This window comes from Macrotis lagotis, chromosome X, assembly GCF_037893015.1.
Source record: "Macrotis lagotis isolate mMagLag1 chromosome X, bilby.v1.9.chrom.fasta, whole genome shotgun sequence".
In the NCBI taxonomy this organism is placed as follows: domain Eukaryota; kingdom Metazoa; phylum Chordata; class Mammalia; order Peramelemorphia; family Peramelidae; genus Macrotis; species Macrotis lagotis.
In genome coordinates, this window is record NC_133666.1 from 184,879,920 (window position 1) to 184,907,320 (window position 27,401).

The 27,401-nt window shown below is 37.8% G+C and overlaps 1 protein-coding gene across 1 annotated transcript; it reads left to right on the top strand.

Moving 5' to 3' along the window:
• Positions 1-268: 268 nt before the first annotated feature.
• CLTA (clathrin light chain A) lies at positions 269-27,189 on the top strand. The gene is made up of 5 exons (XM_074207627.1): positions 269-604; positions 14,745-14,782; positions 17,494-17,611; positions 20,021-20,132; positions 26,745-27,189. The coding sequence occupies exons 1-5, from the start codon at positions 376-378 to the stop codon at positions 26,914-26,916; spliced, it is 669 nt and encodes a 222-aa protein (XP_074063728.1). The 5' UTR covers positions 269-375; the 3' UTR covers positions 26,917-27,189.
• Positions 27,190-27,401: the final 212 nt, after the last annotated feature.

Sequence of the window (27,401 nt, forward strand, 5' to 3'; positions counted from 1 at the left end):
TCCCCGCCGGGCCCGGGAAATTCACAGCCACACGCCCTTTCCGCCTCCTCCGGGGAGGAGCCCGACTTCCCGGTTCACCACCCTGATTGGTCTCCTCTCGAGCCCCGCCCCCGTCTCCTAGAGTCACGAGTTTTCCCAGGGCCCGCCCCCGCTTCCCCGCCGATTGGGCCCGGGCTCGGAGCAGCGAGGCTGCCGATTGGCCGGCCCTCCTCCTCCCCTCCTCCCTTCACCTTATAGGGGCGGGGTTTCCGCTTCCGCCCCTCGGCCCCCACTCCCACCAGCACCAGCTCCACAGTGGCCGCTGACCTCCGTCCCTGGCTGCCTTCCCTCCCCCCCGGACCTGCTCCCCGCCCGCCCGCTCCGGCTCTGCGCGCCATGGCTGAAGTAGATCCGTTCGGCGCCGCCGCCCCGGCCCCTGCCCCGGGGGGTCCCGCGGTGGGTAACGGGGTGGCGAGCGGCGGGAGCAGCGAGGAAGATCCGGCCGCGGCCTTCCTAGCCCAGCAGGAGAGCGAGATCGCGGGCATCGAGAACGACGAGGGCTTCAGCATCCTCGACGGCGGCAGCGTGCCCGCCTCCCTGCAAGGGGAGCCCCCCGGAGGCCCGGGTGAGCGCCGAACGGGGGCCCCTTCCGCCTCCCGGTGTGCCGTGGGGGGAGGGGCGGGGAGCGCGGCGCGGCGCGGCCCAGGCCGGTGCGGGAGGGCAGGCCAGGCAGGCGAGGGGGTGAGCCGCCGCCAGCCCGGCCCGGCGCCCGCCGCGCACCGGGCAGCGGTTCGTGGTGAGCTGGCCGCGGGTTTTGAGGAAGGTGGCAATCTGGAAGCAGGAAATGACACAGACAGGCCGGGCCAAGCCGGGGTGTAGCTGAGGGCCGAGGTGGCCCCTACGGGCCGGGGGGTGCTGAGCGCGCCTGCACCGAGCCTCCGCTAGAAAGGACGGTGCCCACTCCCCCGCAGGAAACCGAGAGCCGGAGGAGCTGGGAGCTGCCCCACACGCTGCAGCCGGGCGGTGGGGAGCCGGAGCTAGGAAAAGAAGGCGTTCCCGAGTCCGCGGCTCCCTGTGCCCCTGAGTTTTGAGCCATCTCTCAAAAGGATAATCTCACTTGTCTTTTTTTTCTGGGAGAGGGTGAGGAACAGGGTTAGGCTGGATGTGGTTCAGCGGTGTGAGCCGGAGTAGCCTATTAGCACCCGAGATTGCAAAAAGAGCTGGGAAGATTGGCCCGGGCGTTTTGGGTAGGTTGTAGGAACCAGTGTCGGACTGGAAGGTTGTGTAGAGGAGCTTCAAACAGCACCTAGGAAAATGCAGTTTTCCAAGGATCCCAGTTGAGTTTCGTAAATATCCAACAGCTACTTTATCAAAAGCGCTGCCTTGTTAGTGACAAGAAAATTTAGATGAGTTTTGGGGTCTTTTACCTTCATGGATCTTTTAGTCGGGTAGGAAACTTAATCAGATTGAATCTACTTTGATTTTTTTTATTTGTTTACCCATTCTCTCATCCAGCTATTAAATCCTATCTTTTCTCCCTTCTCAACAACTCTTCATTCTCTTTTCACTCACTGATCTCCCATCACATTTGCTTGAACTTTGCAATAGCTATCTACTTCAAATCCCTGCATCTAACCTCTGCTCTCCACAGAAGTCCAGGCACAGGGCATTTGCTATATATGCCAAGTACTCTTTAAGCTTTCGGGACACAAAAGTAAGCTAAAAGACAGTAGTCACTGTTCTCAAAAACCTTAAATTTTAATGGGAGATGAGGTGGCTAGGTGTCACAGTGGATAGAGCATCAGCCCTGGAGTCAGGAGTACCTGACTTCAAATGCAGCTTCAGACACTTAATAATTGACAACGAGGAGGCCTTGGGCAAGCTACTTGGGCCCCATTGCCTTGCAAAAACCTTAAAAAAAGGTTTTTTTTTTTAATAGGAGAAGCAACAAAGAAGGTAGGGAGGAAGTGATAAGAAAATTATCTGAATTTGGATTTGATGTCAAAGACCAGGAGAGAAATGAAGTATGACCAGCCTGGGTCCATTCCCAAAATGGGAATCCCTAGAAAAACTCCTCTTTGGGAGAAGGGGGCCAGGAAAGCAGTGATGCTCTAGGTAGGATAACAAAGCTAGGTGCTGGGGGCAAAAGTAACAACTGACAATCAAGAAGTTTTACTTTCCATTGAGGATTGAAAATTGTAAGCATTTAAATAGAGAGTACTATAATTTGAATGAGACCAACCTATAAATTAGCCTCTGAGAGAAAGGAATAAAAAGTACATCTCATATGTGAGGGACTGTTTGTGAAAATGCACTTACATATAAGAAATGACTATAAACAGTTATGAGCAGGGGGAGTAAAGTGATCAGAGACCTGTTATCTGGGGGATTGATTGGAGAAGTCAGACCCTGAAAGCAGGACAACCATCTTTTCAAGAAAGTTTCTTGAAGTTCCTTATACCAATGACATCATAGTTCCACCTCTCCCACCTCCCTAATACAAAAGGTGATCGGGATCTGACTGAGGTGGGAGGGAGCAGATACAATTTGAAAACTGATTGAATGGGGTTTAAGGAGCTAGAGATTGAGTTTCAATGAGAATGAGAGGTTTCCAGCTTGGGCTAGTGGGAGACTGATACCTTCAAAAATATAGGGAAGTTAATAATTCTGTCTTGGATATCTAGCAGGTAATTAATTTATAATATGCATTCAGGATATTAAGATTCAGTGTATAGATTTGGAACCCATTGGCACAGAAATGAACCCTTAGAAACTGATGACACTCTGGATGGAATATAGAGACAGAAGAGAGGCTAGGATAAAGCCCTGGGGAGCATAAATGCTGAGAAGACTGAATATAGATGATGATCCAGCAAAGGATACTGAGGATTAGTTAGATGAGTAAGCAGAGAACCAGGAGAGGGCAGTGGAAACTGAAAGAGGAGGGGTTGACTGTTATAATCTGCAGTAAGGTCAAGGAGGATGAGGACTGAGAAAAGACTATCAAGCTTAGTTAAGTGGTCTTTAACTTTTGTAGTATAGTTTTAGAGTTAGCTTTTGGAGAGTTGGTGAGATTGGAAGCCAGATTTCAAGGGGTTGGAAAGTTAATGGATGACTTGACTTCTCTCAATTAAAGATATTTATTAAATACTTACTGTGTAGGTCAGGTTAGGGGGTCGGGGATTCAGTGACAAAAATTAAACCAACCTTGCTCTTGAGGAGCTTAAAAACAAGTGGAGACATACATAAATAGATACAAAATAAATATGCAATGAATTTTTAATGTAGCCTTTTGGTGAAATTTATGGACCTCTGTTCAGTAATGTTTTAAGAAAATAAAATACAGAGGATTATAAGGCAGAACAAATTAAAATAGTTACCACTATTTTAAAAAAAACAAGTTAACATCCCAGATTAGTAACGTGATATTTGAACATTTCTTGAAGGAATAAAGAAACTTTGTAAAGAGCAAAGGGATGTGTTCTAAGACTTGATTAATATTCATAATTAATATTCTTTAATGAGCAGCTGGGTGTCAAGGTAGATAGAGTGCTGGGCCTGGAGTCAAGAAAACTCATCTTGCTAAATTCATATCTGGTCTTGGATACTTAACTAGCCGTCATTTAACCCTTATTGCCTCAGTTAGCTCATCTATAAAATGAGCTGGAGAAGGAAATGCCAAGTATCTGCCAAGAAAACCTCAAATGTGATTATAAAAAAGTTGGATTCAACTGTTATTTAAAGATTATTCCTAGGGGCTGTTAGGTGGTGCAGTGGATAGAACACCGGCCCTGGAGTCGGAAGTACCTGAGTTCAAATCCAATTTCAGACACTTAATAATAATTACCTAGCTGTGTGGCCTTGGGCAAGCCACTTAACCCCGTTTGCCTTGCAAAAACCAAAAAAAGGAAGGGAGCAATCAAATGCAAGATTATTCCTTTTCCCCAAAAGAAAAAAAGGGGGCAGTAAATGACTGGGAAGATAAATTATCTTATAGGAAGAGGTTAGTTTCAGGAAGTAGATTGTCAGCAGTGTTAAAAAAGGAAGTTAGCAACAGGTAGAGTTGATAGAAGAAAGAGTGAGATTGCCAGTGGTTAAAGAGGGAGCGAGTGCCAACAATTTCTGAGGCACATTAGCAACATGGAAGACTAAATCTCTCCAAAACAGAAATTGTGTCCTAAAGATAAAGTAACTCCCACTTTCTCCATGATCCAGAACACTCATGAACCAGGGGGGGAAAAAGCCTCAAAACCCACGAACTATTTGATGCTTACTGACCCTTAACTTACTCAGCATCTCTACCCTACCTTGATCTTCCACAGTGAGATTACTCTAGCAGAATAAGTATCAAGATGAGGAAATGTGGATTATTGATTAGAGAAGCTTTTCCTTTGGGAAAAGGGAACCTAAGGCCTTTTGATTTGAAGGAAGGCCTCCTTTCAGGAAAGAGGGCTTTTAGGATTTATTGTCTTGGAAGGGACCTTAGAAGTTATCCATTTCAGGGTGGCTAGGTGGCGTAGTGGATAAGGCACCAGCCTTAGGGTCTGGAGTACCTGGGTTCAAATCCGGTCTCAGACACTTAATAATTACCTAGCTGTGTGGCCTTGGGCAAGCCACTTAACCCCATTTGCCTTGAAAAAAAACCTTAAAAAAAAAGTTATCCATTTCAACCTAGGAAATTAAGACTCAGAGAGACTAAAGAATTGCAATGAATCTAAGCCTGCATGATCAGTATGGGACACCACAGTTTGGATTTAAACCCATGACTCCTTATCCAATTCTTTGGGCTATCTCAAGTAAACGTTAAGGAAAATAAATAGAGAAGGCTAGGTAGTTGTAAAAGGCAGGGGAGAAGATGACTGTCACTTGTAGAACCTTAAACTATTTATTGATTTTGCCTTCTTCAGTATCTCAGAGAACCTATGAAGAAATTTATATTATGGAATCTGGTGATTAGTGTTATGTTGTTAGAACACAGTGTTTTTAAGGCCAAGATTCCAAATTGTTTCAGGGCAGTTTTTGAAGGACTAAATACAAGTGCATTGATGGATCAGTATAGATCCTAATTATTTAATAACTCAAAGTATGATCTTATACCTTTGTATATGCAGTGCATATCTCATGTGGCACATGGATTTTTCAGCATGGGTTGGAATGCTGTGAAAAAATTGGTAGGTGTTGTGGGTAGTCTTAGATTAGTAGGTATTAACTAACTATTAACACATGTTACCTAGCATGTAACCTAAGAACTGAATCAAATTTCCAGTTAGAACTTTTTTTTTTAAGAAGGTAGAGCGGGGCGGCTAGGTGGCGTAGTGGATAAAGCACCGGCCTTGGAGTCAGGAATACCTGAGTTCAAATCCAGCCTCAGACACTTAATAACTTCCTAGTTGTGTGGCCTTGGGCAAACCACTTAACCCCATTGCCTTGTAAAAACCTTTAAAAAAAAAGGTATAAGGTAGAATTTGGGAGAGAAGGTTCAACCAAACAAGTTTCTAATTATTGTGGTTTGAAAAATGGAGACTTTTGGAATGAAACAGAAAAGTGATAAATAACTGCTAACTTATCAAAAAAAACTACCTAGAGGAAATTGGTTTGAATTGTATTAAATGAGAAAGTTAACCACACAGGAATAACAGTTCCTGGAGGTGCCTCAAATTCAAGTTCATTAAGTTCAAGTTCCTTTTAATTAAGCCTTAAGCTCTCTGTTTCATTCTTCACTTCTGTATTCTCAGCAGTGTGTTCATGATCCATCACAAAATACATTTTTTCCCTCCCAAGCAACTGTCATCTCCATTCTCAGAAAAGTCTTTTCCTAGAAATCTTTTAGTAGACAAAATAGACCCAATTCCTTTTAGAATCCCTCTGGTTTGTTGTTGTTTTTCCTGAAGCAGGTGGTAAAGTCAGCCAATTTAATTATGAATAGTTGCTAAGAATCAAGGATAATACTTATTTGATTCAATTTTTGACCTTGAGTTTTTAAATGAAAGCTGTTGAGCTGAAGATTTGTGAGTTGCCCTTTCTTCACCCATCCTCCAAAATCACTAACTTCTTTCTAGTAATAATTTTCATTCTTTCAAATGAATTACTAGATAGATAAATTCAGTTTAGAAAGGTGAATGTCAAATAATGATATAATAGGTATCCTTTTATAAGATATGGATAAAACCAGAAGTCTAGAACTAGAGGAGTACCTTTTTAAATGTAAAAATTTGCTTTTCCACCTTCTTTCTTTTTTTTTTGAAAGATTTTATTTAGAGTTATACAATTTCCCCCCATTCTTGCTTCGCCCTCCCCCCCCCATAGAAGGTAGTCTGTTAGTCTTTATGTTGTTTCCATGGTATATATTGATCTAAGTTGAATTCTACCTTTTTTTTTAAGGTTTTTGCAAGGCAAATGGGGTTAAGTGGCTTGCCCAAGGCCACACAACTAGGTAATTATTAAGTGTCTGAGACTGGATTTGAACCCAGGTACTCCTGACTCCAAGGCCGGTGCTTTATCCACTATGCCACCTAGCCGCCCCTCCACCTTCTTTCTTGAAGAGGATCAATGACATCAGCAGGATGATATCTTGACATAAAAATAGGTTGATTTAAATGAGATAGGGCTCTGCATTCAGAGTTCCTTAGTTCTCTTTGAAGGTGGATAGATTTTTCACCATAAGTCCTTTGGAGTGGTCATGAATTATTATATTTAAGGCTTTCACAATTATTTTTACAAAATTGTAGTTACTGTTTGCAATGTCCTACAAGTTCTGCTTACTTCATTTTGCATTTGCTTAAAGAAATTTGCCAGGTTTTTCTAAAACCATCCTCTACATTATTTTTTTTTTTTTGCCCATCATCTTGTTTTATTTATTTTCAGTTTTACAATTTTTCCCCAATCTCAATTCTCTCTCCCCACCCCCCACAGAAAGACAGTTTGTTAGTCTTTACTTCATTCCCATAGTATGCATTGATCTAAGTTGAATGTGATGAGAGAGAAATCACATCCTTAAGGAAGAAACATAGTATGAGATATAGCAGAATTGCATAATAAGACAGTTTTTTAGAAAATTAATTAAAGGTACATAGAAAGTCTTTGTTCAAACTCCACAATTCTTTCTCAGGATACAGATGGCATTCTCCATCACAGATATCCCAAAATTGTGCCTGATTGTTGCCCTGGTGGTATGAGCAAGTCCATTAAGGTTGATCTTCACTCCCCTGTTGCTGTTGGGGTGTACAATGTTCTTCTGGTTCTGCTCATCTCACTCAATATCAGTTTATGCATATTCTTCCAGGCTTCCCTGAATTCCCATCCCTCCTGGTTTCTAATAGAATAATAGTATTCCATCATATTCATATACCACAGTTTGTTAAGCCATTCCCCAATTGATGGGCATTCCCTCAGTTTCCATTTCTTTGCCACCACAAACAGAGCTATTATGAACATTTTTGTACAGGTGATGTTTTTACCCTTTTTTTGTAATCTCTTCAGGATATAGACCAGTAGTGGGTTTGCTGGATCAAAGGGAATGCACATTTTTGTTACCTTTTGGGCATAATTCCAAATTACTCTCCAGAAAGGTTGGATGAGTTCACAACTCCATCAATATAGTATTAATGTTGCAGATTTCCCACATCCCTTCCAACATTGATCATTGACCTTTCTGGTCATATTGGCCAGTCTCAGAGGCGTGTGGTGGTACCTCAGAGTACATTATTTCTTTAACACAATCAAATACCATAACTTGTTCAGCCATTCTACAATTGATAAGTTTCCCTTTAGTTTCCAGTTCTTTGCCACCACAAAAAGAGCTGCTATAAATATTTTATAACTGGATTCTTTTCTTTTTTCTTTGATTGTGATATTGCTGGGTCAAGTGGTATGAATTCTGAGTGCAGGTTGAATCTGTTCTTTTACTTTATTTTTCTTTTTTTCCTTTCACAACAAAATTGTGTGACTTCACATATGTAATATTATCTTATGTGAGTGGACAAGTAGCAAGAAGAAAAAAAATTCAGAACTGAATATAAAAATTAGAAAGAAACAAATTCACGGACTCCAGATTAAGAGTCTCTGAGAACCCCATTGCCTTGCAAAAACCTAAAAGAAAAAAAAGTCTCTGAGGCGCAGAGGGCAGGGAACCTCCGGCTGTATAGAATCTTTGAAATCATTTGTTTTGGTGCTGCCAAGGCAGTCATAGGCAGGACTCGAAATTTTGTATGACCCTTGAATGATGACCCTTACTTTTGCCTTAAAAAAAAAGCTACCGGGGTGGCTAGGTGGCGCAGTGGATAAAGCACCGGCCTTGGAGTCAGGAGTACCTGGGTTCAAATCCGGTCCCAGACACTTAATAATTACCTAGCTGTGTGGCCTTGGGCAAGACACTTAACTCCATTTGCCTTGCCAAAAAAAAAAACCCCTAAAAAAATACCTAGAGGCAATTATATCCGATGAGAGAGTTGACCCACACTGGAATAAGTCATGGAGGCGCCTCAAATTCAAGTTCATGAAGTTCAAGTTCCTTTTAAGCCTTAGCACTCTGTTTCATTCAAAGGCTTCCCACTCCTAAGCTATAAATTTCAGAAGACTATCAACATGGACTATGGTTAATTCTTCTGTTAGTATATCAACTTAGTTTTCATCTTCAAGTCTTTCTGATTTATTCCACAAATCTAGTCTTTTGCAAAGTGTTTATACTTCTATTATCTTATTACATCAGGAAAGGCAATCCCTTACTGCCTATGTGATCCATGAACAAGTCACGTCACATCTCTGAAAGGGTTTTTCCCTTTATGTAAACTAGAGACAATATGAACCCTACCTCATAGTGTTGTAAATAATTTTGCTTATCTGCCATAACACTGAACCCCTCGTGATCAGGCTCTATCCTTTGACAAAGATTTTTTTAAACTTTTCAACAATCACTTAAATTTTAAATCAGTAGTCTTAAAAAAGCTCCCAGATTTAGTGATAAACATTGTTCTATTTGCCCTCTTCAATTTTTTGTTTATTATAGTTAGAATTGAAGGAATCTGATAAAGTTAAAGGAGTTAAAGCCAAAAGAACTAGGTGTATAGTGTCATTACCTTTATATGGTGAGTTTTATATTCTGGTCATTCAGGGGAAGATAAGACAAAATTTAATATGACAGCAGTGTTTCTAGTTGAAAGTTTGACAAGGCCAGTGTGCATTATTTAAAACATTTCGCAATATCTCTCCCTCCTTTTTACCCCATACTGACCAATTCCCTAAATCTAAACTTCCATCCAAGAGTGGTTTTACACTGCTGTCAATATATATATGGAACAAATAGAAATATGTAATGTGTCTCCTTTGAATTTAATATTTTAAATATTTTGTTATTTTACAAATATGAAGATTTCTTTGCCATGATAAATTATTATCAACAGCTTGGAATTTTTTTGAGTATATGTAAAATGTAAGATGATAGTTCCAATTCTACCCTGATTTTTATGTCCCCCTTTAAACTTTTCCTCAGAATTTTTTTGGAAGCTTATCATTAGCATCATATAATTCTTTCTCCACTCCAAAAAATAAGAGATCTCCTTTAAGAGTCCATAGATAGGGAAACTAAAGATTAGACAGACAGCAGGGACCATAGATGGGACATTCTGTTGGAGGAAAAAAAAAGAGGAGAAATAATCAAGGTTGTAAGTTATGGGTTGGTCTTGATGAGAAGGGCCATCTCATCATGTGAAATGGGAGTGAAGGACATAATGGAATAAGATTTCTGAGTAAAATAAGTATTCCTCATACTGGATAAGCACTCCTCTCTATTCCCCCCTCCCCTCATTACCTTCCATTTATCTTTTAGGTATGTGGTTATTTGTAAGTAATGTGTTTTAAAAATGTTTATTAACTGATTGGATAATAAAATTGTTCTTATTCAGGACAGCTAAGGGGGCTCAGTGGATAGAGCACCGACCCTGGAGTCAGGAGGACCTGAGTTCAAATTTGGCCTCAGACACTTAATAATTCTGCAGCTGTGTGACCTTGGGCGAGTCACTTAACCCCACTGCTTCCCCCCAAAAAAATTGTTTTTATTCTCACTTATCCTGTTATTTATATTTTTATTTAAGGCAGTGGGGTTAAGTGAGGTCACACCAAATGAAATATTTCCATGTTTTAACTAACCTTTTTGACAAAGTCAGCTATAATAGGTATTTCCACTTTCACTTTTTCCACTAGATTCTAGACCTGATACTCTCCAAAATTATCAGTGATCTAAATGTTGGATCCCTGTGGAATGCACCACTAGTCATCTCAACTAGCAACTTCAATGTCAAACTCAATTCCTTTCTCACTTATCCCACGTATTCATTCTTGGTCGATGAAAATTGTTTTTACCTTTAGAACATCTTTCATATAAAACTCCTTTCCACTTAAAAAGCCATTATCTTGGTATAAGCCTATATTCCAATAATCTACTGATTGGTTTCCATGTCACAAGTTTATCTCATCACTCCAGCCTTCATAATTTTTTTTTTTCTGGGAGTTGGAAAAAGCTCAGGACTTTTATTTCACAAACTTGCAAAGTTCTCAGAACTAAACCTCTTTTGCTAAAGAGACAGAGCTTCTTGAGAACAGGGTGAAATAATAAAAGCCTAGGTGAGGTGCCTGAGGGAAAGAGTGAAAGGAAATCTGGCTGAACTGAAACTGAGTTGGGGCAAAGGAACTGAGGCCTTAAGCTTGAGGTTGAATTACAGTTTTTAAGTGAGACTGCCTGAGGGTAAGGGAGAAAGGAATAGAGAACTAAGGGTCTCTAGAGGTCTGGACCAGGCTGGTGGTTCTAGCTTAGAGAAAGTGGCCATCCTACAAAGGAGAGGAAAGAAGGAAGAAGAGACCTTCTCTTTCTGGAGCCCTTCCTTAAATGCATTTCCATAGTGGGTTGGGACAAGGGTGACTTTTGGGGAGTGATTTAGCACCAGGTTCTGGGTATTTTCCCATACATAGGTCATGGGGTCATTCTCCAAGAAGTGGCCAAGACAATACTCATTACTCATGATGGGTGATGGTCTATACACTAGTCATTTCTTGTGTCCTGCATCTTCCCCCTTCTCTGCCCCCCCCAAAATTTGGGGACCCAGATTCATCTAGATATTGGGATGTGGATCCATCAGTCCTCTGTAATTTCTTCACTGAAAGGGGGTTTCTTGCTTGCCCTATCAGTCTTTCAGGGTTCATTTGGAGGGGAATGCATTTCAGTGGGAACTCAGTTGAGGCAAGGTCTACAGGATAGTGGTTGTCAGGACTGGGTACTGGTTGGTTGGTATCTAGGAAAGTTCACTATTGGAGATGTATAATGGGTAGCCTGGGGAAACAAACCTCAAGAAAAAAGATTAAGCACACAAAAACAGTATCATTTAAACAGAGACCCAGTGAGGAGAAAAGTCAGGACATCTCCACTTATCTACCAATGTATTATGAGAAATAGTGAAAAGGACAAATTCAGAGAAACCTCAAAGAACTTGGATGAATGTATGCAGAGATAAGAGAATAAAAACACTGTCATCATTCAGTCAGTTAATAAGGATTTACTATGTGCCAGGATCTGTGCCAAAAGCTACAGATAATAAAAAAAGTTGTGTGCACACACTGCATACATGTGACAGATAGACACACACACACACACACACACACACACACACACACACACACACACAGAGTCCCTGACTTCAAAAAGTCTAAAATGGTATACAATCTACAAACAACTATACATACAAGATAAAAAGATAGGGGTGGGGTGTCAATGCTGAAGGGAAGACTTCTTGTACAAAACAGAGTTTAATTTGTCCTAAAGGGCAAGGTGAAATAATGGGGGACAATCAGGAGATACACTGTCATATGGGAAGAACGGTCAAGTAGGACAGCAATGCTAATTAAAAATATGGAAAGGGGTGAAGGGACATGAAAACTGGCAAGGAAGGAAGGGGCTAGATTGTAAAGCACCCTAAATGTCAAGCAGAGGGAATATTTGAACTCAAAAGGTTGAACCACCAGAGTTCAAGGGTGGGTGCTTTAGGGGGAGAGTGGTCAGATCTGCACTATTTCTCATAATACATTAATACTCCATTATATTCACCGTTTGTTCAGCCATTCCTCAATTAATAGAAATTCACTGTTTCCAGTTCTTTGCTAGAATAAAAATTGCTATTGTAATTACTTTTGGGAAAATGAGTCCTTTTATCTCTTTGTGATGTGTGATTTTGATTAATTGGTACTTCCAGCTCTTGTTTTCTGGTTCCTCACAATAGGTTATTTTTTATTTGGATACTCTTGATTTTGGCTGTGACATTCCTGGGCATTTCTAGTTTTGGATTTCTTTTTTTTTCTTTTTAGAGAGATTTCAGATTTTGAATTTTACAGTTTTTTCCCCATTCTTCCTTTCCCCCACCCTCCACAGAAGGCAGCCTGTTAGTCTTTACATTGTTTCCATGGTATGCATTGATATAAGTTGAATGTGATGAGAGAGAAATCATATCCTTAATTAAGGAAGAAACATAAAAGGATGAGTTATTACAAAATTACATAATAAGATAACATTTTTGGGGTATTTCTTCCTGGTGACATTACTTCAAGTCTGTCATTTCTCCGATCTCTTTCTATCAAGGTGATTTTTTTTTTAAGATTTTTTCAAGGCAATGGGGTTAAGTGGCTTGCCCAAGGCCACATGGCTAGGTAATTATTAAGTGTCTGAGGTCGGATTTGGACCCAGGGACTCCTCACTCCAAGGCTAGTGCTCTATTCACTGCACCTCCTAGCCGCCCCAAGGTGATTTTTCTTAAAGTATGTCTTAAACACTTTGGAAAGGAAAAAATATTTTTTCACTTTGCTCTCTGGTTTGAACAGATCTTTGTAGTTATTATTTCTTGAAATTTGGTATCCAGAGAATTTTTTTGTTTGTTTTAGTCATGGATTTCACAGGGTTCTAGTTAGTTCTTACTTACATTTAATAAATTACTTACATTTTCTACCTTCATGGAACCCACTACTTGATAGTTTTTCACCTTTTCTTCTGACCTATTCTTATTTCAATTATTTTACTCTCTTTAATCCTTTTAGAATCCTTATGACAAAACCATTTGTTTTCTCTGAGGATCTCTTCCATCTGGAAGTCTTCTCTTTATGAACGTCTATTTCAAATCTTACTATCTGATTTAAGACTTTTTCTGGAGCCAGGTTTCAGTCTCTCTGGAATTTTTTCATTGAATTGGGTAGATCTTATTTTGTTCTTTTCCCTCTGACAGCTAGATATTTATTGTTCTGATCTGAATAGAGTAGCTAGTAAGCCTTAACCTCACATCTCAATCAGTTCTCTTGGAAGTCTAATGGGTTTGCTAACTTTGGTCTGTACTTGTTTCTTTGTCCTTGTTCAGTTGCCAGTTGCAAGTTGGTTCCATCTCCTGCTGTGGTCCTAGCAACCCTCAGTTTGACATTGGAGATAGCCCCTCCTGTTGTGTTCAGAGAAGCACTCAATACCTTTGTCTTTCCCCCCCTACTTTGTGACCTAACAGGATTTGTTCTAGCTACCACTTCTGTTAAAAGACATCAGTTTCAGCCTCAGTTACCAGAGCTCATTATTGGTTTTTAACCCCCTTGTAGCATGAGCAACTCTAGACCCAAGGATAGGCCTTTTACTCTCTGTGTTATCAGCCTTTTCCCTACACCTACAGACTTTGGGTTATATATTTTTGGAGTGATGCTTACTTCTATTTTTCTTAAGTTTTATTGATTACTCTGTCTGGTACCCTTTTTAGATATTTGCTGTAATGGTATATGGGAGAATTAAGATCTTCTGTAACCTTCCACAAAACCATCTTAACTTGAAGGCCTGCCTTTAATTTTAAAATGGAAAATAACTAGTAACTAGAGTAAATTACTGTATTCTGCAAAGTAGAATAAGAACTTTAGAGTTACAAATGGTTATTGGAGGTCAGGGGCAGTAAAGATTTTCTTTTTGGCATAAGAGAGGACATTACAGGAAGGTTTTGTGGGAATAGTAGCATTGGAACTGGATCTCAGAATGAGTTGGATTTTCAAAGATAGAGAAAGCATGCAAAATGGGTAGATGGAATTGGTCTTATACTGAGAAGGGAGTCCATGTTTGATGGAAAAAAAGGAGTAAATTGGAGAAAGGATGCAAAATGAGTGGATGGAATGCTCTCATGTAGAACATGATAGCAAAGATGAGCAGAGGAGCAAAAAAGTACTGTGTAGTGTGAGTCCATGTTTGATAAGGGCGTTCAGAAAAAGGGAGTAAATTAGAAAAGATAAAGATGGTAGATAGGGTTGTAAGGTCCAGTTTAGATAGGAGGGAGCCTACAGGAGAGTAATGTGATAAGACTTGTTCATATACGCTCTAATGGAGTATGAAAGGTGAATCAAAAGAAAAGAGACTGCAGATTTAGAGACTAGTTTTAATTGAACTTGATGGAGCAACTGAGGTTGGATCTTTTGTTTTCTCTCTCTCCCCACTTCCTAAATATTCAGTTAAATACCTGGCTATGTAAAAGCAGTGTGTTGTTGAGGTTGTAGGTTTTAATGTTGCATTATGTAAATGCTTTTGTGTGTGTGTGTGTGTGTGTGTGTGTGTGTGTTCTATATAATTCATTTCCCCTTCCATAAGTTGATAATTCCATGAGCCTTTTTCTATATTATCTCATTTTTAGTTACAAACTGAATTCATTTATTCCTTATGACTCTAATTGTGATGAGCTTTGATATTGACTATAATACTATAATCCTGTGTCTTACAGATGCTATTGATGGAGTGATGAATGGAGAATACTACCAGGTAACAAAGTTAAATGCCCTCAAATGTATTGCATAGAAGCTTAGAGTGCTCTATTTCTTTTGATAACTTTGCTTCTTTTTTTTTTATTACTGTAGGAGTGAATAGCACATTAACAATGGAAAGATTTTGAAAGCAGGTTGTGGTAATGATAGGTTACACGTGGCATTTAAGGTTTACAAGTACTTATGAAGGGGAGAAGGTGTAGAACTTAGGATTCTGGTCCTAGATTTGCCTCTAATTAACTTGGTTGGTTTTAGATAAGTCACAATTTCTAGTGGGCTTTAATATTATTGTCTATAGAATAAGATAGGTCTCAGACTAGCTCTTGAGTTTCCTTTCTGCTCAGAAATTGAAGGGGAGTATATGTAGCAGAATGAAATTTAAAAAAAAAATTTTGGGGGGGGAATAAAAAGTTATTGATGAAGACAATTAAGTGCCCAATATTCTTTCAGGGGTTTTATGTACTGGTTTAACTCATTTTTCTTTGCCTGACTTAACCATCACAATAACAAAAGGGAAGAAATTCCATTCTCTTCTCGAGAACTCCATCTACTTACCTTTATCACAGTATCTTAAATAAGTGTATCTTATAAGTACTACATCTTTTTCGTTGTCCATTTTCAGTAACTAGTAGTAATATATATATATATATATATAAATTTACATAAGACAGTAATTTAAGATTCATTAATTATGTACCACTGAGGCTTTATTTCAGGAACATTCAAAATGTAATAGGTTTTACTAGTCCTTCATTTCAGAGGGTTCTCCAGTCATTAGGAGTATGGTGAAGCCAGAGAAGATTTAATGGAGCAAAATTCTCCTTTTAAAAAGATTAGCCTGAAAAGAACAAAAGCAACAACAAAAAACCAGAGTGCGTTGTACATCTCAGAAATAGAGAGTAATGATAGTTCCCATTTTGCTATCATATTTGAGTTTCTTCCTTTTCTAATTAAGGTAGAGCTTTTTAAATGTACCCAGATAAAATTATCCCCATAAAACATCAAATTGAATTCTAAAAATTGTACTGGTGTAAGGAATTAGTATAATTTGGGAGTACAAAGAGGGAAAAATTGTTCAGAAGTAACCCTCCCTCCCTCTCTACCCTCTACTATGAAAGTATTTATTACAATTGAGCCTATTCCATAAATATTGTTGGCTCTTGGAATCATATTTTTTCCCTGTTTTCTTAAAGTTCTGTGAAATTTATTTGAAAAGTATTTAAAGCTTATATTAGAATTTCTTTAACTATTACATTCATGAGATGTTGAATAATTGGGAGTCTCCAGATTTTAAGGATCGGTTTTATATTTTCCTGTTAACACTAATGATTGTTTTTAATCTTTCCATATGTTCATGTTGTTGGGGGACTTGAGGATATTGAGATCCTCTGAGGTCCACAATAACAATTGGAAGAAAATTTGTAATTTTGGGGGCAGTGACCTTTTATTTAAATATACTACTAACTAAAGGAGTTCATATCCTACTTATTATCAATAGAAACAGTCAATTACTGGGTCCTTCTTATGATGTCATTATGTTCTAGTTTCACTTCTGGTCTGTGTGTTCCTTTGGTATAGATATGTTATCTTATCAATAGGTATTTTCTCTCTTTGATGGACAGTGTGGTACAGTGGGGAAAGTCCTTGCCTTGAAGTCAGAGGATCTGGATTTTGATCTTGGCTCTGCTCCTCACTGTCAGGACCTTGGGGAAGTCACTTAATCCCTCAGAACCTGCAGAATAAGGGACCAGCCTATTGTAATTGATAAAAGAACATTATATCTAGGAGAAAAGAAGACTCTTGGTGTAATGAAAGCTGTTTTCAAATATTTTGAATTATGTGGAAGCACTGTAAGAGCTATTCTCTTTGTCATTAGAGAGCAAAAGCACAGGAATCTGAATCAGTTAAAGTTGGAGGGAGGAAAATTTAAACTTGATATTAGGAGAAACCTTCCTAATAAAAGGTGGTGGGTTCCCCATCTTTTAAGTAGAGACAGAATGACTACTTGTTGGTAATATTATATTTTATGCTGGACTGCCAAGGTGCTGCCACTTCTTAAAATTCTGTGCCTTCTAAGGTCCCTTTTTACTTTAAATCTCTATCAGCCTATTTATTTATTTATTTGCAAGGCAATTTATGTATATGACACAATTAATATTCTATAATATTATATAATCAACTGAATTCAGTGATGTTTTTTAAATGGTTTCACTGTTTTTCAATTTACTTGTCCTATACTTGACTATTCTAATACTTGTAATCTAGTACTTGTAAGAATTCGGAAGGGTTATGTTAACCTATTTACATATATCTAATTACAATTAGCCATTATCTAGTTGCTTGCATTTAATTCACAATATACCTGTATGTTTTCCTCAACTCAAAATTTAAGGCTTTCTAGCTACCTAAATATTTTTGACTTATTAATAACTTGAGGAAATTTGGGCTACTAAAGGAAGCTCCTTCCTCTTTTCAAATATGCCTTAGACTGAGCTATTCTGGAATTAACCACTTTGTTCAGATTTCTCTTTACTAAAATAATTGCCATTGTCTCATCTCTCAGTTCTCTGCCCTGAGTACTATAAATACACTTTGTTATTGTTCTCAAATGTCAGCACTAAACTATGTGGGACAAGGCAATTTAATTTTGAACTGATACCATTGATATACTTCATAATAATCTAACACTTTGTATTTTTTTGTGTAAAGGAGAGTAATGGTCCAACTGATAGTTATGCGGCTATTTCACAAGTGGATCGATTACAGTCAGAACCAGAAAGTATCCGTAAATGGAGAGAAGAACAAATGAAACGTCTAGAAGTCCTTGGTAATCTTTTCACAATTCTTTTTTAAGTTTATATTACTAAAATCAACATATTTTTTCCCTTTGGTTCATTTTTTTCCTCATTCCATTCATTCATTCATTCATTCATAGAATACTGTACATTTAGCCTTATGTAATAGGTTCTAATGCTAATGGTGCATATCTTTGAAGCATTTAGAATCTTATTTGACTCTTGGCTTTAGCTTGATGTTCTCCATTGGAAGGTCAATGTACACTTGCATATAAGTAGTATCTTGGTTTGATATGGATTGAAGACAATGGAATATGGGAAAGAAGAGGCATATGAGGAAGTGTTCCAAAATATATAGTTTGCTCTAAAATTTTATGCACATTTAGTGTATACATCTGTTGTAAGGATCAAATCAGAAACACAACAGTTCCTCAGAGATTCTAGCTCTGAGTACATTAGTCTCATTCTGCCTTTTTTCCCTTTTTTGCCAGAATATTTGAGGTGGATATTTAAGGAGAGCTTGATTTTTATTATTTTCAGTCTCTTAAAAATTAATAGGAAGATAAAGGACTGGGGCTTTTTCAAATTACTGTTCTTGTTTCAGAGCCAGGACATAGAAGGATTAAAGAGGGAGAATATTGTAATGAATCATTTTTGCATTGAATTCTTCACTCTGATATAAATGTTTAATTACTGTGATGCATATTTTATTTCCTCCCTCATCCCATTTCTATTCTTATGCCCCAAAGTGTATCAGTATTACTACTGTTGACCTAGCTAGCAGTTGGCAATGCATTCTTGCCAAAAGACCTATCCCTGTTTTTGAATATCCCTCCATCTTATTACTGCTATGTTGATGATCAGAACTGGCTGAGAGGCAAAACATAAATTGAACTAGATTGCATTATTAAAGTTTGATAACTTTTTTATATGAAATTTTAATTTCTTGTATCTATCTTTGATGGGGTTAAGTGGCTTCCCCAAGGCCACACGGCTAGGTAATTATTAAGTGTCTGAGACCGGATTTGAACCCATGTATTCCTGACTCCAGGGCCAGTGCTTTATCCACTGCACCACCTAGCTGCCCCTTAGCTTCCATTTGATAATAGATTTCTAATTTTGTAACAATTTTATGAATGTAATGACCGTGTGTGTGTGTGTGTGTGTGTGTGTGTATGTATATATATATGTATGTATATGTATATATATATATATGTATATACCTGAGAGCATAGTATTCTAGTAATCCTCTACCCAGTCACCCAATCTGTTGTTTATAGAAAAGTGTATAATATTTGAAACCTAAAAAAGTGTTATTCATCTGCCACCCACAACTATTCCTGAGGCTATTAAACTCCTACCATCTGTTTCTTTTCTTATCCCTTATTACTCCCTCACCAACCATCTAGGATCAACTTCTCCCCAAGTCCTACATCTTCTTTCATCCTAGTGCTCCTCCACATTATCCCATTTATGTCCTGTTTCAACTGTCCAATAACTTTTTTGGTTATTTTTATTTATAATCTATATTTGGGCATTTGCCACTTGTTATTCTTTGTATTATTGTATTTTCACATATATTTATAGAACATTAAACCTATAAGGAACCTTAAATCTTTTAGTTGGAACCCCCCCCCCCCCCCCTTCATGGATTAAGAAATAGATGTCCAGAGATGGTGACTTGTTCACTTGGTAACATCTGGGCCTGGTATCCAGGTTTAGTCAGGTATTCTTTCAACTTCAATTTGTTGATACTCACAATCCTGTGAAGTTAATTGGGAAGTATTATTCCCTACTTTTCTTTTCTCCCTCCATCTTTTTTTTCTTTTAATATGAGAAAATGGAAGCTTTGAAGGATTGTGATTTTTTTTTTTAACCCAGAATCACATGGCTAGTAAGTGACAAGAGTCAAAATAAATATTTGGAATTTATTTCTTCATGGATTTAGAATGGGCTTGGAAGTCAAAATATTAAATATGAAAATATTTATATGAAAATATTAAATATGAAAATTCAACTTGAACACTTTTTTCCCTCATCACTTACTCCCTACCCAGTCCAACTTTCTGTTCCCTTTACTAAACATATAGTGAATGCTCATCACCCAACCTGTATGTAGTATGAACTCAGACTTGTAAGTTTTCAGAATGAGATAACAGATTTACCCAGTTCTGCCTGATTCTTTTGGAGTTTGTCAAATCAGGTTGTGGTTGTTTTAATTTAATTTAATTCTTAGTACCCAAACCTGATTTATCAAATTCTTCCCTAACCGTTGCAGAGAAAGACAAACAAATGGTATTAAGCAGTGGGTTTTTAGAATAGGTAGTAGAGACACTTTTCCCCCTTGCTGATGACTAAAAAGTCTTGATATTTCTTATTTTTGAAGATAAAACTATGAACAAACTAATGTACAAAGTTTCTACTCTATTTCTTCTCCAAAGATGCTAATTCTCAGAAGCAAGAAGCAGAATGGAAAGAAAAAGCAATAAAAGAATTGGAAGAGTGGTATGCAAGGCAAGATGAACAACTACAAAAAACAAAAGTAAATAACAGGTAAGTTCAAAGAAGATAAAGCAACAGTTTCCAATATGAAATAATATGTGTCACATATTCAGATTTCTTTTGTGCCTCATCTTCTGGTAGCTATATTTTGATGTTCCAACTTAACTAGTATATTGAATTGTTCTCAAAAAGTATGTGAGAGCTTGGCTTACATGTTTTAATTTCATCATCAAACACATATCTCTGTTTTAGGGTATTTAAAATTAGAACCTAAGTTTGAGTCCTGGCTGTATTACTTATTCCTCTGTCACTTTGGGCAAGTAATTTAACTCTTGCTAGACTGGAAGTCCTCACCCAGATGACCTCTGGGGTCTCTTCCATCTCTAAATCTATAACAAGTGCGCATAATAAAGACTGATCTAAACTATTTTGTGAGTGTTAAGTTCTCTTTCTTAGCACTTTCCTTAAGGGGCTCTATGAATTATATTTTTATTTGGTTACCATGACATTCTCTACAATAGATCTAGTTCAGTAAATTTTTCTCTAGTCCTTGTCTGGATCCCACTCAACTCTTTTATGAAATTTTGTCGACATGTAGTTTTGTGTTACCCCTTTGTTAAAGGGGAAGAAAATATATAAACTCTTGACATTTATGTTCTTTGACTATAAAAAAGCAGTAGTTTTCCTTAGTTCCTCTACCTCAATTAATCTTAACTTTACCAGAAAAGAAATTCTCAAACAGTAACATTTAGGAAATTAAAGAGAGAGGAAAAAAAAGGGAGTATTCTATTGCTTTTATGAAAATACTTTTCTCCTTTTTCTTTCAAAATATTCATTGGATAATTCATTTCCTCCTCTTGACCAGCATAGGTGGGAAAGTTAGACTGGAAATATAGTTAATTTTTCACAAAATTTTAGGATTTGAGCTTATTGAGTCAAATTTGCTTAATGTAGGGATTTCTTCTATAACTTGCTTGATAAATGGCCATCCAACTTCTACTGAAGTATTTCTAATGGAAGAGGGACCCCATTACTTGCCTCAAAGTTTAATTATTAGGTATCTTCAGTTAGCAGAGTCCTTAATCATCTTCCTTGTGACTACTATCCTTTGGTTCTGATTCTGTGATCTCGATCAGAGGTATCCAACTCTAGATGAGAGGATTGAGCAAATTAAAATAATTACATAAATAATGTAAATTTGTGGATTTCTAAGTGTGCTTCCTTCACAGATTTGTTTCTATTTGAGTTTGACCACTGATCTTTTTACAACTTTGATATAGCCCTTACTCCCCCCCCCCCTTTTTTCCCCCTCATCCTTTCTTCCAACAGTCTTATCCAGATTAAAGATCTCTAGAACTTGGAACTGTTCTTCATGTGACATGGTTTCTAGGTACTTCGTCACATCTTTGAGAATTCACTCTTTAAAACTCCCAGAATCAAACATGGTTGCACCAGTTAGTGCACATAGACAGTAAAATGCCATCATGCCTTTCTTGACTGGAGGGTGTTTGGTAGCAATAGCACCCTAATTTATTTGAACTAAAATTTCCAGAGCTTTAGATATGAACTTATGCCTATTTTTGCATAATATCTACTTATGCCATTGAAGTTTTGCTTGTGATTGTGGGAGGGGGAATCTTAAAAAAGCAGGTTCAAATGTGTCAAATATTTCAGGGTCTCCTTGCATTACAATACCAACTTGCATTTTGTTTATTTTTACATTGGAACTCTTCGATGGTTAAGAAAATGTGAATACCCATGTATGTTGTGCTACCAAGATTTGAAATTATGCCTATGAATTTCTTGTTATAAATAAATTATGATAATTTCAAATTATAGAAATTGGAAATGAACTCATTCTCTGTATTCATATGTCACCAACTTGGTTGCAGGGTGATGAAGTTTTCCACCACAATAAATTTTGAGGACCATCCACTAAGTTAAAAGTTTGATTGTGATGATGTGTTAGTGGAAGAAGGATGCACATGAATGAAATCACATTTCCTTGAAATATTGAGGAAGCAACAGTATTGATAAAGTTTGTGACAGCAAATATTTTTTGGTTAGCCCTTGCTCCAAGAGCTATATGTAGTACTCTGAAGAGCTGCATAAATGTGGGTTTTGAATTGGCCATGCCTGAACTAAGCCAGATGATTAGTTGGCTCTGTACCAAGTCTAACTCTTCAATTAGCATCTTACTCTTAGAATTCTTCTACAGTTGTTCCCCATTTCTCGTTCTCTAAGCCTTCTGGGTCCTCACCTGAGTTGAGGAGAAGAACTGATCTGTGTTCCTTGAAGAAAGTTGCTTCTCTGGGGAAATTCTTGGGGGATGTTGTGGGGGGAGGTGAGGTGGTATTCAAAAAGGTGTGTACATTTCTAAATTCTTTTGAGAACTGTGACTCTCCCTCTTTCTATCTCTATTGCATGTTAAAATAGTGAGCTTAACAAATGTTTGGTGACTAATCCATGACTAAACTCACTAGAAAGAAGATATGGTAGCCCTCCTCAATTGAAGAATGTCTGTATTCATTCTATAAACACTGGGTCTTTCTTTTATTAATTTATTCATAATGGGGCTCAGAAAAAGGGTAAAAGCATCTCCAATTTTGATAAATTGTTTCTCTTCATTAATGCAAAGGACATTGACCTGGGAAATAGGAGAGCCATATTTAAGTTCCAACTCCAGGTCAGATTCTCTTTTTCTTTCTTTCTCTTTCTCTTTCTCTTTCTCTCTCTCTCTCTCTCTCTCTTTCTCTCTCTCTCTCTCTCTCTCTCTCTCTCTCTCTCTCTCTCTCTCTCTCTCTCTCTCTCTCTCTCCCCCTCCCTCCCTCTCTACTTGTCTATATAATGAGGGTGGCTAGATCTCTAACACTGAATCTTTGGTATTACATAATAGAATTTATCTGTTTGATTAAAAATAACAAATCTTGATTGAAATCAGTCCTGATTTTTTTCTTTAAACTTTAAAGAATAATGAGTTTATATAATAGTTTTGCTCTCCTTGAAAACACCTTCCTGAAAATTCATCATGTTTTATTACCAGTGTTTCTTTCATCAAATTATTTTATCTTTTATGTTTTTCTTTAAGGTCTGATAAAACTTGCCTTTTTAAAGCAAGACAAGTTTCAGTGACTGTTTTAAAAAAGTAAATCATCTCTATGAATTATAGAAGTGAGAGAATTTAAGGAAACACTCAATTATTACTGTCATTTAAGAGTTATTCTTTTATTTTAACTAGGTAATAATATGTAAGCCTTATTAAGATGCTTAGTGGTAAGCATTTAAAAGATGAGAATGTAGATATGGGTATATTATATTGACTAGGCCTAGATATTCTAATATCATGAGTTAAAGATAAGAGGTTCCCTTAGGCTTCTGGGGACTTTATTACATTTAATTCAAAACTGCATTATTATCAAACTTTTTTGGTAGAGGGAGTGACAAATTAGTTAGCTTTAGTATAATTCTAGTTCATGGTATCTTTGAAATAAGGGACTCAATTAGAATATGTATCTTTCCCTTGTCCTGCCTTCTTTGTATATATTTTTAAAGACCCTGGCATTTTCACACATTTATTTTTCTTAGTAACCATGTGACAATTAAGTTTGGGTATCCATTGGCTCTTTTACAGCCAAGTCAATCAGTTTAGTGCTCATGTTTTTCTTTATAGAGTATGTATAGATTCTTAAACTGATTACTTAAGTGTTTTAGTATATTGAAGCATGAAACAATCAAATTTTTTGAAAAGGTATGGTAATATGGATAATTTTAAAAGGGAGTGGAGAGTTTTAATGTTCTCATTGAAAGTCAGAAAGCAGAATTCAAGTTAAGAATATTTATTCTGCCTCAACTTCACAGGGTTGTTGTGAAATACTTTGTAAATTGTAAAGCCATTATTAATGTGTAAGCTACTATAAATTTAGCTTTTAATGTTTATTTAGGTTGTTACCTAAGGTTTCATTCCCTTAGTCACTTTCAGTGACTTATCAGAGAAGACAATTTAGCTGATTAACATAATTCACTATTTCTTAACTCCATTTGGTAGATTTGTCCAAAAATTGGACTACTCTACCAAAATCTAAACAGGATTAAAAACAGAGCTAATAGTTTCTGTGAGGTCTTAAAAGTAATTCCATTGTCACTAGGCTGAAACTGATAATTAGATTTTTTCTGCTTTTCAATGTTCTCTCTTTTTTCCTGCCTGCTTGCCTGCCTTTTGGACTTCTTGCTGTCTAGGGTGGCAGATGAAGCTTTCTACAAACAACCCTTCGCTGACGTGATTGGTTATGTGTATGTTGCAAAACTAATTCTTTTGATCTTCTTAACTTTTTTTGTCTGATGTTAGTATTTTTTTGGTATAAAAATAGTTGTCTTGCCTTTAAAGCTATTTCAGATTGATTCTGTCGGTTGCCTTTTAGCAGTTTTGGTAAAAGGCAATATAAATTATGGGTATTTTACATAACTATGATTTAAACTACAAACTATTCTCTATAATTACCATTTTTTTTTTATCTTATGACAAAAGGTATTGAAGGAAAGTGTTTTCCTTTTCAAAGGTTTTTTAGGGGAGGGAGGCCTGGGATGTGTGACCCTAACACCTGTTTCTGCCTTCTTTCCCCATTCATCTCACACCCTTGGGCAGGGAGAAAGGTATTTCAGCCTTGGGGTGGAGTGGAATTGGGAATAAAAGAAAGCACTTGGTATTCAGCAGGAGGGAAAAGAATCCTAAATTTAGAGCCAGCCTGGAGAAAGAGTTTCAGTTCTGCCACCTAAATGATTCTAGTCTCTATGACTTTGGACAAGTCACTGAAGCTCGCTAAGTTTTGCTTTCTTCATTTTTGGTACTTAGACTACTTGTTTCCCAGGGTGGTTTTAATTTGTCTACTTGGAGAATATTTGTGGAGGAACTCTATAGATGTGAGCTGCAATCATTGTTGCTTTTGTCTCTTCCTCAAGGAAGAAGATAATTTAATCAGAAGTTTCTCAGATGAATGTGTATTTGTTTTCTATGTTCTTAACATGAATGAATGTGCTTCCACTTGATTGTTGCTGAGCTTCCTTTCTCCCCTTAGATGATCTCCATTCTCTTGTCCCTACCCTTGTCTAACTCACAGGATGAGATAGTCACAACTATAAGCAGCAGGCTAATTTTAGGTATTTTTTCCCAACAAAGAAAATAGAGTCTTTTGATTTGTTTGGCTTTAATTGTTGGACTTTTTCTTTGTATTTTAAGGCTATAATTTCCCTTTGTTATCTTAGTATCTTGGAATAATAGTAGAAATACAATACTTGAGTTCCCCCCCCCTTTCTGGAACTTCAAAGAATGGTTATTTTAAATAAATTTCTACGTAATGAACTTCCTAGATGGATTTGAAACAAGACTTGTGAAATGCTGGATTTACAGGTGGTGTTTGATTTGCCTTTGAAAATATTTTTGATTTTGAAAAACTAGAATGGCAAGGATGGGTTTTGGTTATACTGTGTTCAATTTGTAGATAATACAGTTCAACCATGCAGTAAAATTGCACAATGAAATTAGCATGTTTCCTGAATGTAGCCGGAGTGGTGAGGGCATGTCTAGCTTACTTGTCATCTGCATTAAGCTCATTTTCATTTCCTATATCTGACTTAAACTTTCTCTCCTTGTTTCTTTTCTTCTCTTCACCTTTAAGCACAAACATAAATCATCCTTGCTACAGCCTAGAACAGTTAAGTAAAATTTTCTCACTGCCCCTCAGTGTCTGTCCCATGAAGTAGCAGTGTTGTAGTGAGCTTGGTCTGCAGTGGTGTCTTACATAGTCATTCCTGTGAATAGTGCAAAACCTTTCCATGGAATTTCCATCTCCATTGCTTTGGCTTTTCCTTTACTGCTTGTTGGAGTAGATGAATTTGGTTTTCCCTTCTAGATTGTGTACTGTCTCTTTCCCCACCACTGCTTTCTGGGCTGGAGTGAGTACCCCCCACCAATCAATTCCTGATTAAAGTAACAGGGGATATTTACTAAGGAATGCTTCAGGCAGCATCTTGCAAAAAGATAACATTTCCCCTTCTGTGTTGGCTTGCCTTGTGAAGCAAAGGCCTTTTCAGAAGAGCCAGTGTTATCTCTTTTGCTCACCTTAAAACAGCCTGACATCAACAGGAAGATTCCAGTCTTCAGCTTGTCCAGGCTTGGAGGCTTTGACTTCAGTTCCATTCGGTCTGGCCTTGTTCTCTACAGCCTAAGATTTAGCTCATTATTTTTATGATGGCCTAGCCAGTCTTCAGACATGGCTAAATTACTTGAATTCAGTACAGGTCAGCTTAACCCAATACACAAATGCCTACTTGAATATACAAGTACCAGTCTTTGACTCTCAGGAACAAAATCAGTCCATAGTTGTGACAGTGCAGGACAGGTCAAGATTGGCAGAGAGCAATCCTAAACCAAACACCTGTATTCCAACATTTTACACAGCAGTTCTCAGCACTCCGTGTGCACAGGGGGTTCATGTGATGTGGCACATCTGTCTTTTGCCATAGGAAAGTATTTTTTCTTCTTGGGGGGAAAAACCCAATGCCATTTGACAGACCTGGCAGATGAGGTGCTTTTGTGGTAAGGCAATGAGATGGCATCATGGGTTGTGTAAGAGAACAGTACAGTAACACTTGTCTCTTTGTTTGCAGGGCAGCTGAAGAAGCTTTTGTAAATGATGTTGAAGAGACTTCTCCTGGCACTGAGTGGGAACGGGTGGCTCGGCTGTGTGACTTTAACCCCAAGTCTAGCAAGCAGGCCAAGGATGTGTCCCGCATGCGTTCAGTCCTCATCTCCCTCAAGCAGGCCCCCCTGGTTCACTGAAGGGGAAGCCCAAGGAAACACTACGATTGCAATATCTTAATCTTACTCAGCGAAGCTGTTCACAGTCATTGGATTAATTATGTTGGGTTCTTTTGGACCAAACCTCTTGTCTTTAGAGTTGATCATTGTTTGTGATTGCATGTTTTCTTCAACTGTTTTCTCCCTGGCATTCCAAGTGGGAGGGGAGTGAAAACCTCCAGGACAATAGCCTCTTGTGTGCTTTTGTGCATTGTCATTTTCAACTGTACTGATAATAAAATTCTCTTTCAAATAGCATATAGTATTATTTCTTTTGTCTTTGGGACTTAAAGACTTGATGGTCATTTTTGATAGGTTTGTAGGAGGGACTTGTTTTGAGTAGATGTTGGGCTGAAAGGTCTCTGAGATTTCATTTCCCTCCCAACTTTAAGCTAGGTTGCTATTATAAATATAGGTTTACAAGTCATATAACCCAAACTTGTATATACACCTGTTTTTAGATTGAC